The sequence below is a fragment of the Hydra vulgaris genome, chromosome 13 (assembly GCF_038396675.1).
Source record: "Hydra vulgaris chromosome 13, alternate assembly HydraT2T_AEP".
In the NCBI taxonomy this organism is placed as follows: domain Eukaryota; kingdom Metazoa; phylum Cnidaria; class Hydrozoa; order Anthoathecata; family Hydridae; genus Hydra; species Hydra vulgaris.
Genome location: NC_088932.1, coordinates 42,476,017 through 42,493,204, shown reverse-complemented (window position 1 = coordinate 42,493,204; position 17,188 = coordinate 42,476,017). Strand labels below are relative to the sequence as shown.

At 27.5% G+C, this 17,188-nt stretch overlaps 1 protein-coding gene across 1 annotated transcript in view; it reads left to right on the top strand.

Annotated features, from left to right (window-relative positions):
* Positions 1-1,783: 1,783 nt before the first annotated feature.
* LOC136090329 (glutamic acid-rich protein-like) overlaps positions 1,784-17,188 on the top strand; it is a 32,946-nt gene continuing 17,541 nt past the window's right edge. Inside the window, exons 1-3 of the mRNA XM_065816821.1 lie at positions 1,784-2,243; positions 4,783-4,873; positions 13,266-13,380. Coding sequence (XP_065672893.1) covers positions 1,896-2,243; positions 4,783-4,873; positions 13,266-13,380 — 554 coding nt within the window. The 5' untranslated portion in view covers positions 1,784-1,895. The remainder of the gene's footprint in view (positions 2,244-4,782; positions 4,874-13,265; positions 13,381-17,188) is intronic.

Here is a 17,188-nt window from a genome sequence, read left to right as displayed (position 1 = left end):
TCGTAAACATACATTTGTATATTATGATGTTTATGTATAGACAATATACAATATATTTTCTCTATTTACAGGCTTTATATAATGTATAAAGCGGGGATGCAAAGTTGGAGTCCCTGCTTTTACCCGGAGTCCCAACTGTCGTTAAAAATGTTGATACTCTGGGACTCCGTATTTTTTTAACTTTATACCATCATATAAACGTTTCCTAACAAACAGTTATTATTTTCTATAAGTTTATTAGTTTAAAATTTTTTAGCCAACAGTTACGTAACTTTAAACCAGCAAAAGTACAAACATACTTAATTACGCCGCATCGAGCTAGCCCCGCGGGATATAAATTATTCAAAAATACGCAACGTGTTTATGGCATACATCGCTTATAGTATACACTGCTTTTAAAGAAATTTTAAAATATGCATTGTAATTTAAAATTACAACATACGAACAAAACCTTTGGAGAACACTGATAGTTAGATGCCAAATTATGCTAAGGGACAAGTATTTACTCATTCAAATCTGCGTCGATAAGAAAGTAAAAGAAAGTATTTTTTGTTAGTAAGGTGTCTAGGGGAAGCTATTTTTAAATCAAATTTGGCAGGCAGTAACGAAAAACATTTTTTTCAGTTACAAAAAAATATCAGAAAAAAACAACACCATTCTTTTGATATATACTGGATTCTCAAACGACAAGGAAGTTTTAAATAAAAATAAACTCATCATTAAGAAAAATTTGTATAAAAGAAATCAACTAGTTAAAGTGCAACTAGAGTACTCAAAAAAATGTTGCTAAATATTTCCAAAGATAACATCACGAAACGGGTTTATATCATGCTTCTTTAAACAGTCCTTAAAAGGATGGCGCAAAATTATTTAAAAAAAAAAAAGACTCCGCGAAATCAGGATTTAAGAGTACATAATAGATAAAAAAGTTTTGCAAAAATAAATTATGAAAAGTATTCATATAACACATTAACTTTACTGTAATAAACTAAATTCTTGTTAGTTGTTATAATCTTTATTATAACGACTAATTATAAATTTTAATACAGCATAAATCCAATATTTTTCGTCATAAATGCAAATATAAATGACCGCTTTAGTTTATTAATTCCAAAGTTAAAATGTAAGTTATAAAGAAGCAAGATAATTATGTCTCTCACAACAACTTTATTTCGGTAGGTGCAAGCCAAAAAAATAACAAAATAATCTTTGAATTACATTTGCTAAAGGTAGGTTTTTATTACATTTGCTAGGTAAAAATCTTTCGCTTTTATGTTAATATCAACAGCCCGAAGGTTTTAACTTAGTCTTGAGCTCAAAGCAAAATAAAAAATGATAAACAAAAGAAACACAACTAAAAAAAAAATAAAATACCTTAAGCGTTATTAATAATAAGCAAAAGTATGAATAGGTGTTGTCCGCAATATGCGTCACGCAATTTTTGACCGTTTTTAACTCCCTTCCCTCTCGTCACAACATCGTAACTGTTTAGTAACAAGCTCCAAGTAATAATTTATATATATATATATATATATATATATATATATATATATATATATATATATATATATATATATATATATATATATATATATATATATATATATATATATATATATATATATATATATATATATCCCATTAGTAACAAGTCCCGTACGAGTCGTTTCAAAAACAGTAATACCACTCCCCCCTCCCCCCACTAGAGCGTAACATAATTTATGGCCGATTTTCAATACCACTTCGAAACAAGCAATAAGTACGCATGCGTAAAATAAATTCTGGTCTGGATTTTTATAAATATCGGCAACCAACATTTAAATGTTATAAAAAATCAACTCGAAGCCAAAGATTAACTTTTTTTCGTTTAATAAGTTTTGCATTGTATTTTTAAAATGGTCTTTTGTGACTTAGCTAATCGTATTCGAAATTCTGCATTATTTCATCCTTTTTTATACTTCATGTTTGGAGCAACGCTTTATTATACTTGGTCCTTGACCTCACAAAATAGTGAGTTACTGGAGAAATTAAACACGGTCAACTTTGCATTATCAGAAACTAATAAAGATCTTTCAAAAACCAATATGAAACTTAAAATGTGTCAAAGTAAAGAAACTTCGTATTCTATTTCAAATAAAGACTTGCAAACAAGGCTATCAAGTTGTGAAACTCAAACCGGTGAAATAAATGAAGATCTAGATTCAGAAAAAAAGGCCAAACAAAAGTTTTTGCTTGATTTTGAGGTATTTTTAGATGTTTTTATAATAACGTTTATGATTTTTTTTTTGAAGTCTATGCATTTTCTCAGCTTTTCCCCTAAAAGTGAAAAAAATCAAATGTTGAAAGGTTCAAATTCTTTATAAAAGTATTTTAAGGAGCTGTAGTCTAAAGTTCTTAGCAAAAAGTAAAGGCATTAAATTAGTTTAAAAAAATTATATGTTAAAAAACTGATTGGGATTATTAATTTTGTCTCAAATTGAAAACACATGTCAAAAACAGAATACAGTTGGTTAAATTTGATAATTAATAATCATAGTTTTTAATTATTGTGGATTAAATAATTAACTTGCCTATGCTAACCTCGCTGCCTGCAACATCATTGAAATAATAGATCTTCTGAAGTTGTGGATATTCTTCTTTTTGGTATTTTTATGACTGAAGACTGCCTCAGCATTGTGAAGCAGACTGTCAGATATAAGACAATTTGATTTCTAGATATAATTTCTGATATGTTTTTATTTAAAGATTTTAACAAAAAATAAATGAAGAGCATGATTTTTTGAAAAATATAATGACTGAACTTCATCTTGCATACAAAAATTAAATTTATCTGCACAATAAATTTTGTCAAGTTATATCTGGATAAAACTATACTAATTTAGCTGTACAAAATTTACTTTTTCTAGATATTGTCTCTAAAGAAACATTATACATGTTTTAACAAAGATCAAGCCAACTATCAGATGCTCGAAATCCTTTGATATTTATCTTTTCAACAAGTTCTCTGGCTTTTGTTTCTAGAATTGATGCTGAAACTACCATGTTTCTAATCCTTACATTTAAAGTAACTATTAAACTAAGACTTTGACTGCTTAATAAAATTAAAAGATGTTTAGATAAATTCATCTAAAAAAACTGAAAATGGAAAAAGAAAAACAATTTTTAAATTTGTATGCCATTTTTCAATTACATAATATCTACAAAATTTATAAACAAAAAATTAAGCCCTCATTATATAAATAATGAATGATATTAAGAAAAGCAATAATTTTTTTGCAAAAAGGTCATAACTCTAAGGTAAGTTTTAAAAGCCACAATTGTGGCTCGCTGCACTTCAACGAAAAAACCACGATTGTGACTTGCCACAGTCAAAGGCTTAAATATAAAATTTACTGAATTTGCAAATGTTCTTTTTTTAATTCTTCTATGCTTTATGTATTCCATTTGCATCTTCATAGATTTGAAATTTTTTTCTTTATTGTTGACCTATAAGTTGACATTGTATTTTTTTAAATGATATATTTTATAGTAACCTGATAGTTTGATGATCATTCTATGATTTCCTTAAAAGCAGTAATATTTTTTTTTAAATTGATTTTTTTGTTTTCTTTTTGCAACAACAGTAATTATTGTAAAAATTAAATGCAACCACTTCTATTATAGTTTTTCAATTCATGTGTTATGTTATTCTATAGTCTGGTCTTCTTGACAAGGTCAAGCTGGTCTTCTTGATAAGCTTACTTTATGTATGGTGTCTTGCTTGGTATGTCATACCATACTATGGTGTATCAAGTAAATTTTTTAAATCATTATATCATTATTTTTTTAACTGCAGTATTAAAATCATCCTTAAAGGACTACCCTATTTTTCATTTTCAGTAACTACTGGTACACACAGTTCTATCCTTGGTCCTATATAATTATATCTGTGATATCTGTGTTAATGATCATTCTGGCAATCTTAAAATTTAAATTGGCTCTATTTGCAGATGACTATATTAGTACTATATACTTCTCTCTTGACAAAAAATCACCACCTTATAAATGCTTAAAACAAGCAGCCAATCTTGAATCTGATCTTCCTTCTGCAACAGCTTGGGACTTTCAGTGGGTTGTAAATTTTAACTCCAACAAAACTCAGTTATTTGAGTGCAAACAATTACTACAATATTGTTTATGTTTATTAATTGCAAAAGTCTCTGATTATCATATACTACTGACCTCTCATGGAAACTATATACATTCCATTGCAAAATTAGCATCTGCTAAAGTTAGATTTTCTTTTTTTGTGCTTGTCATTTCTTTACTCTGTAAATCTCTTATTTGTCTTAGTATGGAATACTATTTTCATATTTCGGCTAGTTCTTCTAATGACGGTCTTATGTAGATAAGGTTTAAAAACATAGTTTTTTTTTAATTCTATTTACTGAAAAACTGTTAGCTTCTTAAAGCTGTTAGCTTAAAAAAGTTTTCTTTTTTAATTTTTCTTATATTGCATTAATCTTGTATTTTGACTGGGTTGTAAGCCCTTTTTTGCAATTTGATTAGAATTTGATTAATGGATTATGAGAATAATGAGACAAAATGAATCTTTTGAAAATGAATTTTGTTTTTTTGCTACAACACTATCATCTTTGAATTTGTTTTTATCTCAGTATATTTTTCAAAAAATTGTTTGGTTTAAAAATAACAACTCAATTTTAAATATGTTTTAACTGTAGGTTTTCAGTATGGTTTGGATGTAGGTTTAACGCTGTTTATATCAAGTTTTTTTTTTTTAAGGTGCTTCTAAATTCTCTGATGAGTGATCCAAACAATATTCTCAAGATTGGTTCACTTGACTCAGTTTTAGAAAATATGGAGATTTTTAAAAGTAAATTTCTGTTTTATTTATAATACTAAATATAAGATACTGATAACTTAATATAGTAATAAATTTGTAAGCATTACGTTTGATGTTCAATCTAATAATATGCATGAATACCATCAATTTATTATTTTTAAATATCATGCTTACATTTGTTTAATTATACCACACTAAACTTAATTTTTACTAATAATTTCTTTCATTAAATTTTTTTTTTTAAGTTAACTTAAATGATGCAAACATGTGTTATAAATATATGTATTATAATATGTAATTAACTTTTCCTATTAATTGATAGTTTTTTTATTTATAATAAAAAAACAATTAGTTATTAAAGTTTTAAATGCATTTTCAACAACTTTAAAAGAAACCTTGCTAAAACAGCATTTTATTAATAGTGTTACTTATAAGTTAAATAACAAGAAACTTTTAAAGAACATAATTTTGTTTTTGCATGGTTTTTACACGCGTTTACAAAAGCCTCCAAAATTTTACCTTGAATGAATGTGTTTGCTAATACTTTAAAAAAAACCATGCTAAAACATTGCTTTATTTAAAAGCGTGCCTTTTTTTAAAATTATTGATTAATGTTTAAATTAACCATGAGCGAGACTAGGTTTTTTCAAACCAAGATGAGACCGAAACGAGAAGTTAGTACTTCTTGTGAAAACGAGACGAGAAATTTTTGAAAACAAATTTATTAAATTCCAAGTAAAAAAAAAATGTAAACATGGTTTTGACAAATAGTCACAAATGACATTTGTCAACTTTTTCAAATATTAATTCAGAATTTTTTTGCCAAACTTTTCCAACAAGACAATGTTTTCTCTGATTAAAATGATTTGTTCTACTTTTTTTGGTTTTCCGATTCTTGATTTTTTTTTCACCAATCAAGAATCGGAAAGTCTTTTTTGGCATCAGGGAGATATTCATACTGGCACATTTTGCTGAAAATAGGATTCAGTTCAGTTTTGAATTAGGGGACAAATCTGCTGAAAGGACTCTGACAACAGGTTAGCACTCAACATTTTTTTAAGAGCTTCAAGTGAAGTCCCTTTAAAGCAGGATTTAAGTAGTTTGCTGCAGTACTCAATAAGTTTCCAGTGTGACAAAGAGGAAATCTTTTCTCAATGCAGCTTTTCAAGTTTTTTGCATGCAAGGCTATTCCATCTTGTGTCAACAGATTGGCGTAACTGTCTAAAATTGATTCTTTAAGCGTCTGATTCTGATTCAAGCAACTCAGCTGCAACTGTTGACTGGTGGGTTAAAGAAGCCAAATCTATGCATGTTTGCAACGCATCATCTATTCCAGCAGTCATTCCAAATGAGTCTCGAACTGCACATTGCAAAATATGATTGTTGCACAAGTATTGGTCAAGGCGCTTTGACAATTTGACTGCAAGTTTCATGTTTCTTGCCTGGTCGTTCACGCAGTACATTGGCAAATCAGCTGGCAAATTTAGTTTTTCTAAGAGAGAATCCAGCTTTCCTTCAATTAAGATACCTGTGTGTCTGCCTTGGAACTGTTGGACATGGGGTGTCCAGTGATGTAGTCTCCAATTTTTGTCAATAGCATGAAAAGTTCAAGAGATGTAGCTGTCCTGAGCTCTAGAAGTTCAAAGGTCAGAAGTAAATGCAGCACTTTTTAGATTTGGTGTAAGCTCCGTTATTATGCTCTTCATTTCAGCTTGAACTTCGCTTGACCGAGTTGAAAGCTTCCTTGAATATGTTGTTCTGTGATGAAGGCTCGTTTTAGGGTTTGCAATGTCAAACAATTTCTTGAAACCTCTTCCTTCGACTGCTGAAAAGGATGCCAGATCAGTGCAAAAGTAATCCAGCATTGCAGAGTCAAACTGTTTTTGAATGGAATTGCCTTTGTCATATTTGGACTTTGTTTCAAGCATTTCGACCATGGTTTGTTGTTTCTTCTTAGGAGGAGGAAGAAGGGAGTCGTCAGTTTTTTCAGAATACTCAACGTAATCTTGGCTTTGTTAGGTGACGATGAAGTCCACTTGTGTTTCCATCTTTTGTTTTCAAAGACTTTTTGCACGCCTTGCATTCAGCACCGTCACTTGTTTTTTGAAAATATATCCAGTTTTTGTTTTTTCTTGGTGACATTTTTGATCGTTGAAATGAGGCAAGAATATTTCTTTTCAATATGAACCATATGTGTCAAGTTGATTTCCACTGGTAAACTAATGAAATTAAGTCGAAAGTGCACCATTTTATACAAAAAGTTTCTATAATTAAAATCTAACTAAAAATATTTAAAATCTAATTAAAATTTTTTAATTAGATTTTTTTTTAAAATCTAATTAAAAAATCTAATTAAAAATAAAGAACTAATAATTTTGAGGTTATAAATTCGACCGCTATGTTTAAATAAGTTTTTTGACAAAAACAAATGAAATTTTAAAAAAATTTTATTATTTTTTGTCAAAAACAAATTAAATTTTTAATTAGATTTATTAGAATCACAGAGTCAAAAATATTAATTAATTAAAAAAAACAAATTATTAAGCATTTTGTAAATTATAATAATTTTTAATTTGGAAAATAATATAATATTTAAGTCTCGTTCTACTTCTCGCGAGAATTTTCTATTTCTCATTTCTCACGAGAAACAAGAACGGGACAAGATCTCGCTCATGGTTAGTTTAAATGAAATAATGTCCGTTGGTTACTAAAACACTTTTAAAACTTTCGAAAAGAATTTTTAAGTTTTGCTGAAATATATATAATCTAATAGAATATATAAAATTATTTTGTTTATTATAGTTTAATTTATTATTATAATAATAATATGATATTTTTAATACAAAATACCTAATATTGAAAATAAAATAATATAATAATTTTATATTAAGTATTTAATAAAAACTTAATAAAACTTATTTGATACTTTTGGTATTATTGTTTTTAAAGGTTTAAAAAAAGAAATGGTTATACTACTTTAATATTTTTTTAGTTCCCTTTTATTTTAATTTCCTCAAGCTAATACATTTTTTTATAAGTAAATAAATTTAACGAACTAAATTAAGAAAAATTCATTCTTTTGTATTAATAGATAAACGTTTACAATCATTAAATTATTGCATATTATTAAGGCTGTTTTCCACAAGACAAGATTATTTCGTTGATAAGCATGCCCAGATAAAACATTTCTGCTAATATTGCTGATCAATTCGCTGCAGCAAAAAAATAAAGTCAATCGTTAAGAGCAAAAACCTATCATGTTTAAATAAAATATCATATAATTTCAACAGTAAAAAAATGCAAAAGCATGTTTTTTTTTTAAAATTGCAACAACAACAGCAATAAACAAAATGCTCAACTTGATAATCTTATTTACTTAGAACTCATCCTTAAAATTGGCAAGCATTAGCAAATTCATCAAGTAAACTTGAATTTACTAATGCTGTCAATTCCAAAAGTTTTACTTCACAAGAAGGTTTATTTTCTTTCAGAGTTGAACCATCTATTACTTCTTGAAGTAACAGTTTTTCAACAGAAGTATTTCTATGAAAAGTTAGCATTTATTTTCTTAAAAGTTTTAAAAAAATACAATACAGGTATACATCAAAAACTATTTTTTTAATTTATATTTATTTTTTTAAAAAGCATACAGCGTAAACTTATAGCTGCCATTTTTTATTGATAACAAAAATAGTAGCGCCAAAGACAATGTGAAAATCAAAACAGAGTTTCATATTGACAAAAAAATTTGCTTTGTGTGATTTTTTTTTTATCTTGTGGAAAAGGGCCTTTAATTATCATTAATTTGCATGCACTTTGCAAATGCATGAAATATTGTACTGAAGTATTAAAAAATTGAATAAATTTAATAAGCATGTTTTACATATCTAATAATTCATTAACTAGAACAAAAGTTATTCGAAAATAAATCTCCTTTATAATTTAATAAAAGATTATTTTAATTAAAAAATTATTTAAAAATAAGACTCCCTTATTTTTGACATTAATGTCTTAAATTAGACGTTTGTCAATAAATAAAGTTACAAATGTCAACGTTTATTTAAAAAAAAATGGTTTGTCTTTTTTGTTCATCAATTACTTTAATCAAAAAATTTAAAATCACTTTTATGTAATAACATCTTTCAAAATTGTTATTAAAAACTTTCAAATTTTTTTATTTTTTTATTTTTTATTATTTCACCTCCCCAAGGCCCAGAAGGCCACTACAGATAAGAAGGCTACTTAATTGTGGTTATAACCCTCTCTCAACTCTATAACTCCAAAACACGAACCTTTACAAACAAGGCCGCTGCGCGGTACTACCAGGGACGTGGTGGGGATCGAACTCGGAACCTCTCGCTTATGAAGCGATCGCTCTACCACTACACCACTACCGCATTACATTGTTGTGTTACATAAGTTAGAAACTCAGTAGAACTTTTACTATTAATAACAGAGTATCATTTAATTATTATGTTATTGCGCTTTCCGCATGGAATTTTAAAAATTTATTAGAATGAAACAAATTTTGTTAAATGTTTTCAACTTGATGCATCTGAACCAAATAAACTTGTTTCTTATTTTTATAAGTTTAGTCATGTGACCGTATTGCTAAAATTATCTGCTAACCGTGAGAAAAATGCAATTATTCAAGAAAATTTTACTTTTTTAAGTATGTCATCAATTGAGGCCCAATTAAAAAAATTCTTTCTATGATGTTGGAAGCATTAAAAACCAGATTTAAAAGTTTTAATGATCTTGTTTTTGCAAACATGGTTTGGATGGACCCAAGAAACTGGTTAATTAATGAAAGCCCAACATACGGCAATGACATAACTGTTTACCTATATAATCTTTTTAAAGTACCCCTAATATATGCTGGTTTCGATAAGTCAAATATTGTAAATGAGTGGAAACGATTTTGATTTTTTGTTGAATGCCATTTTGCCAACGACATTACCAGGTACAAAGAAAACTGCGCTTCTAAAGTTTGGATAAATATTTTGAGATTCAAAAGAAATGCGTTCTTCAATCTTTCACTTATTGCTGAGGTCGTGCTATCAATGGCCGGTTCAAATGCAGCAGTCAAGCGCATGTTTAATTTAATTTTAATTTCATCTGATGGAATGTTTATGTTTAAGTTTAATTTAGTTATCAATGACCATTTAATTTAGTTTAATTTAGCTATCAATGGCTGGTCAAATTCAGCAGTCAAGTGCATGTTTAGTTTAAGTTTAATTTTATCTGACATCAAAATTCAAACATGACACATTGACAAATGAAAGACTTATTAATATGTTGCCTGTTTATGAAAAAATCATTGAAATATGGGTTCCTAAACAAGTATTGGATTTTTTTGAATCAAAAGATTTATTGTATAAAAATCAATTTAGTTTTAGGAAAAAAAGATCAACTAAAGATGCTTTACAAGTAATTCTCTCAATTTGGAGATTGGCATTAAACTTTAATTTAAAATTTGATTAACATTAAACATTAATAATAAATGGTAATCTTAGTAATGCTGGACTTAAAATGTGCTTTTGAAACTTTTAACAGAGATCTTCTAATAGAGAAATTAAATTGCTACAAAGTCGGAGGTAAAGTTCTTTAATGGAATAGAAACTATTATATCTTGGAGTGTGACATTGGAGTGCCTCAGGGGTGTGTTTTAGGCTCTTAACTCTTTATTATATACATGAACAAAATAACCAATGCAATCAAGTGCGGTATGCGGTAGTGGTGTAGTGGTAAAGCGCTTGCTTTACAAGCAAGAGGCTCCGAGTTCGATCCCCACCACGTCCCTGGTAGTACCGCGCTCAACTTGTTTCTCCGCGCAGCGGCCTTGTTTGTCAAGGTTCGTGTTTCGGAGTTATAGAGTTGAGAGAGGGTTATAACCACTATTAAGTAGCCTCCTCATCTGTAGTGGCCTTCTTGGCCTTGAGGAGGTGAATAACAAAAAAAAAAAAAAAAAAAAAAAAAGTATGTAAAAATCAACTTATTTACTGATGATACATTAATCTATATCGAAAGTGCTAACTTCAATAAATTAAAACTGAACACAAAGAAATCATCAGTAATGTTAGTAACAAGTTCGGTGATTAAAAAAATTAATATATTATTGAATAAGTCACATAAATCGGTTATCTTGGATAACGAGAAAATTAAGTTCTCTGAATGTGTCAAATATTTGGGCATTCAATTTGATGAAAATTTAAAATTCTAAATTTAAATTAAAAATCTAAAAAAAAAATTCCAAAAAGCAAACGATTTTTAAAATCACACACACCTTCTAATAAAGCCCATCCAGCCAGCACATAAATTAGCTCTTGAATTAGCTCAAACAGAAAAGTCTGCAAGTTATATAACAATTAAAAAATTTTTTGACCTGAAAACTGATTTTTCTTTGATTTGTTAAAAATAGCATTACTTTAGACAGAATGGCTGAAAACCAGTTCATTAAACTGGAACTTATTACGGCTATGTGCAATGAATATATATTGCTATATATTATATATACAGAATGTGCTTCTAATTCTAGTCAAGACCTCATTAAAACTTTTCTTTAACTTTTATATAATTACAAACTTAATGGTTGGAGTTAAAACTGATAAAAATAGGGATAATAACCATAAAATAGTCTTTCTTTAAATAAAAGATGTACAATTACAAAAATGTTTAATATTTAAAGTACATGAAAAAAAAATACACACATGATTTCCCACCATTTTTACCAAAAAACGAAACACAATCTACAAGTAGATAGATCAAGCTGCAAAAATAACTCTCATGGTATTTTTAAAATTTTGTTTAAGTGCCTCTACTATAAATGCAAAAACTTGATTTTTTTGCATTTTTAGATGGCTGGGACCAAATTTTCATCTGCACTGGTGGGGGAGTTTTTTTTGATTAGGAAAAGTATTATTAAAAAGTATTATTATTTTAAGTTATTACAAGTAAAAGTTCATCTTTTGGCGCTATGGCATTTCAAAAAAATGAAATGTGCTTTTTAGTCATACCCCTAATATATATATATGATGCCAACTTCAAACTATTAGCTGTTAGAGGTTGGCATCAGGTTGGCAAAAAAAATGGACACAAAGAAGTCGCCTTGAAGCATAGAAACAAGGACAGTAATTTTTTGCCAACCTCAAATACTTTAAGGTTGGCATTGCCGAATGCCGACCCTAATTCTGAGAATTGTATAAATATATATATATATATATATATATATATATATATATATATATATATATATATATATATATATATATATATATACATATATATATATACATGTATATATATATACATATATATATATATATATATATATATATATATATATATATATATATATATATATATATATATATATATATATATATATATATGTATATATATATATAATTTTAACTAAAAAAAAATTTTATTCCAAAATTTTTTAACTAAGTATTAATTTATTAGTATTAAGTCATATATATATATATATATATATATATATATATATATATATATATATATATATATATATATATATATATATATATATATATATATATAAATACATATATACATACATACATACATATACAGGTACCGAAAAAAGTTTAGAACCACTTAACAATTTTGCTTAATTTCATTATTTTTTCAATGTATGAAACTAATATTGAACTTTAATGATATAATTAATACTTTAATTTTATCATTAAAGGAAGAACTTCAATTTTGATGAAGAACATCAAAGTTCAATATTAGTTTCATACATTGAAAAAAAATAATGAAATTACGCAAAATTGTTAAGTGGTTCTAAACTTTTTTCGGTACCTGTATATACATACATACATATATTTTTATGTTGTGTAACTAAACAGTAGATAATTCTGGAATTAATATTTGTAAATATAAAATAAAATAAATATTTGTCTAATAACTGGTGGCAATTTTTTATTTCTCTCTCTATCTATGCTGACTAAAGTGGGCCTATATATTGCACGAGACAAATTTGCTCATACTAATTACAGGAATGAAAATTCTTTTTATATTAAATCAACCCTTGGAATTAGGAAAAATGAGGTTGGCAATAATTTGCCTACCCCAATCTTTTAGAGGTTGCCATCAACTCGACAAAAAAAAAATGATACAGAAGTCTTACCATAAAATATAGAAACAATGGTCGGCAATTTTTTACCAACCTCAAACACTTTTAGGTTGGTATTGCCAAATGCCGACCCTAATTCTGTTAAATGCAACACTTTTTATACTGAATGCAACAGGTTACTTTTTATTCTTCATGATTACACTTTAATGTTTGTATTAAACAAAAAATTTTCATTTATACACTTTCACAAAGTATTGTCAACTGAAAAAATGACATATTATCCATTTTCTGGTTATAATACTTTTTTTTTTTTTAATGATTTAGACAAGTACAATGAGCAAACAGAAAGTAAGAAAAAAGAAATTTACAAATTACAAGACGATAAGAAAGTTACAACGGGACGATTAGAGGAGGAGTTAAAATTTTTTAGTACACAAAAGTAAGCATTTTTTTAATTCTTTTCTTTTTAATTATAAAAATATTTTACAAGAACATTTAAAAAAATTAATATATATATATATATATATATATATATATATATATATATATATATATATATATATATATATCAGGTCTTGTTTTAAATAAAAAACGGCTTTGCTCTTTTTTTTAAATGGGGTAATTATTTTTGTTATTGTTTGTTATGAGAGTTTGCCTAAATAAATATTCTTGCTCTTGCAAGAATATTTTATTTAAATAAAAACAAGATCTATAGATAAGCTTTTTTAGACTTTGTGAAGGCTTTTTTAGTTGATTTTTAGCGGCCCTTTATTATTTGTGATTGTGATAACATGCCAAACATTCTTGAGAACAAATCAGAGCTTTAAGCAGATGATACAAAAATACTTTCAGTGTTGAATAAAAGGTAAGTAAATGGGTAAATAAATCAGTATAATAGTTTACAGGAATCTTTTTAATGCATCAGAATGCTCAAAGAAATGGCTCAAGCTGAAACATGTTTTTTACCAAGATTTTTTTGCAGTAAAATCACAGAATGCATTGCCACAATATTTCATTAATTCAATAATAAATCAATTTAAAAACAGCGTGGGTTAATTTAACGTAAAAAAAAGTTTTTCAACTAATTAAAAAAATTTATTCATTAAGGTAATCTTCTTAAAGAGTAATTGAATACACACTGACTTGATTTATCAACTAATGCTTTATCTGGTCTATAATAATGATGACAGTGTTTTGAGTATTTTATTTGTTACTATCTGTTTGTTTGTTTTTCTTTTCATACCTAGAATGTTGTAGGTAAGCTGGTACGTCTTTATGAAGATGTTTATCAAAAAAAAAAAAGTTAGATCACATCTAAATTTCTACGTATAAAAAAGGTTCACAAGGGGTAAATTAGACTTGTCCAAATTATTCAAGGGGTAAATCAAAGATGCCCAAAATCCTTAGCACTGTATAGGAGCACTATTTACAACTATTTGCATAACATCCAATCAAATTTCATTTTACTAAAAAAAAATTTTTTATCATTATAAAAGGTAGATAGTTGTCAAAATCCAGGTAATTCTAGATTGGCAAAATCCAGGTAAATCCAGATAATTGTCAAACTCTAAAAAAAAAACTTGGTCAAAAGTGGTAATGAGATGTGATAGGCTTTCCATGTAATTGCAAGCATTATGTGTTTCCAAAAACAACAGTAGCAGAGAGGGAATTCTTCTTTTGTACTTTAATGAAATGCAAAACAAAGATCAACAAGACAACTTTCTTGCTTCAATGGTTAAGGTTTTAAATATTAAACAAAGAAGACCTCAACAAAAAGAAGAAAAAAGATTTCTTTATAACCACTCATTCTCTTATAGCATCAAAGTGACATGAGATAATAATACTGTTAGTGTTTAAGTTTGTATCAACGCTATTTTATCAATTATTGGCATTGGAGAATCAAGGAAAGAAAAAAAAGATGATCTGGTAAATAAACAGAAATAAATATCTTTTATTATTTATTTACTAATTAGTCATTCAAATAAAATACCTAATACACAAATGTGTTTTAACAAAATTTCTCTCTCAAAAACAACAACAAATTTAATGTGAGCTTAAAAATTAGCTTAAAAACAAAAAAATTTAATGTGAGCTTAAAAATTAGTAGTTTGGTTTAGTTAAGTTAATAAAACAATATAAATCTTGTACATTTGATTATTTTTAAGAAGTTTTTTCTAAAAACCAGCAAGGTAAACATACCAACCCACCTCTTGCTTTTTCAGATCATATTGTAAATAATTGATCATATCAAGTCTTTTAAAGGACAAAAATATCATGCATTACGTAACACTAAAAAACTGTATTTACCAGATCCTAATTTATCAAAAATGCACGATATGTGCAAAGTGTGTTTCCCGCAACATAAAGTTTGTCAAGAAAACTACAGGTACTTTAGTAATGTGTGATTATTTAAGAATATTACTGGATATTATCTAATTTTCTACTCTTTTTTTTTACCAGGAAAATATTTGTAGAAAAATTTAATATTAGCTTTGGTTATCCTTGTAAAAATAACGGGTGGTGCGGAAGTTATCGGACAAAATAAAAACATCAATAACTTATTTATAAATTTAAAAAAAAACTAAAATTATATTTTTTTAAATGAAGCATTTATCTTTTAATAAAAATATATTATTTTTTATATGAAAAAACACCACCATCTGCAATTGATCTCAATTTTGCTCTGACACCTTTCATATGCGACTGTAAAAAGTTTAAATCAATTTCTTTTAGTTTTAGTTTAATGCGATTAATCAAAACTTGCTCTGTTGAAGCTTGCCAATCTCCCTCGTAAACCTTCTGTGCCAAATGTTCCCAAAAATTTTCAATTGGTCGTGCTTGAGGCACATTTGGGGGATTGGATTCTTTATCAACGTAATAGACATATTGGTCCATCCAATTAAGTCTCCATGATACTTGTGAATAAATGGAAGAAGTCATTTTTCTAAACATTCATTAATATAGATTGATAAATTGATCGCTACAGCCTTGGAAGTGCAAACAATGGCTCGGACATACCACGGTCAGATATGGCTATCCACATTAATAATTTTTTTGGAAATTTCTCTTTTCCTATAAAACGAACACTTTCTGGGCATGTCTTTTTGTTGTTTGTGTAGTATCCAGAATTTCCAGGCATGTTGTCCCTTGCAAAGCAAAAGTATTTTTTGTCATCGATGACTAGAAGCGATTTTGTGTTATAGAGTTGGTTAACTAGTTTCCTGCTTCTTTTCTTTGCCTTTATTTGTTGTTCTATAGTGTATTTGGAGTCTTTTCACATTTTCTATATTTAATATTCATTTTTTTTAACTGAAGACCAATTGTCAATTGATTTACACCGAATTTAATACCTATTTTTCTCTGACTGACCCCTTTTCGATTGTTGACAAATTCGGTTTTCTTTTCTCTAGTCCAGGATGTCGGACGACCAGGGTGCTTTCTATCAGAAAACGATTGAACAGTTTCAAGTCTATTTAGGTTATCATATATTGTACTTCGAGCAAATCCTTCCTTTTTAAAATGATTTACGATTTTTTTTTTTTTTTATATTAGGTTTATTTACAAAAAACATTTTTAGTCGCTTTCGAAAAGATTCTCGTTCAGCTGTATTTAACCTCATTTTAAATAATTGTGTTTCAAATAATAAATTTTATATTTTATAGAACGTTTATGCCTACGCATAAAACCACAAAAACTAATTATTATGCTCAAATAATGAAATTAGGATTTGTCCGATAACTTCTGCATCACCCGTTTCATGCTCAACATGTGACAAGCTATCAATATTATACTTGAAAATCAAAGTGCTTCTGTAGATCAACTCATCAAGAGTTGTCAAGAAAAAGAGCTTCACTTGTAGAAAGCAAAGGTGTTTTATGCCAGAAAGAAAGAAGCACATTGTAATGCAAAAACTTGCCATGCAGCTCTTGCATTTGACTGAAAATATGAGTTTTCCTAATGTTTCTAGAAGCTATATTTATTATTGTAAACAACTGTCTATGTGCACATTTAAGATACACTGCTTAGAATCAAATAGTGCTCACTAATGGAAGCAGGTGATGTAGCAAGCATGCTGGAGCACCATTTTCACTACATTTAACCACAAGATGTATCACATTTGCAGCTTTTCTGTGATTTGTGTGCTGGGCAAAATAAGAATTGGACTATTATTTGTTTTTAACACTTTAATGTAGTAAATAAGAAACAATTTCAAGAAACCATACTATCTTTCCAGATAAGGGGCCACA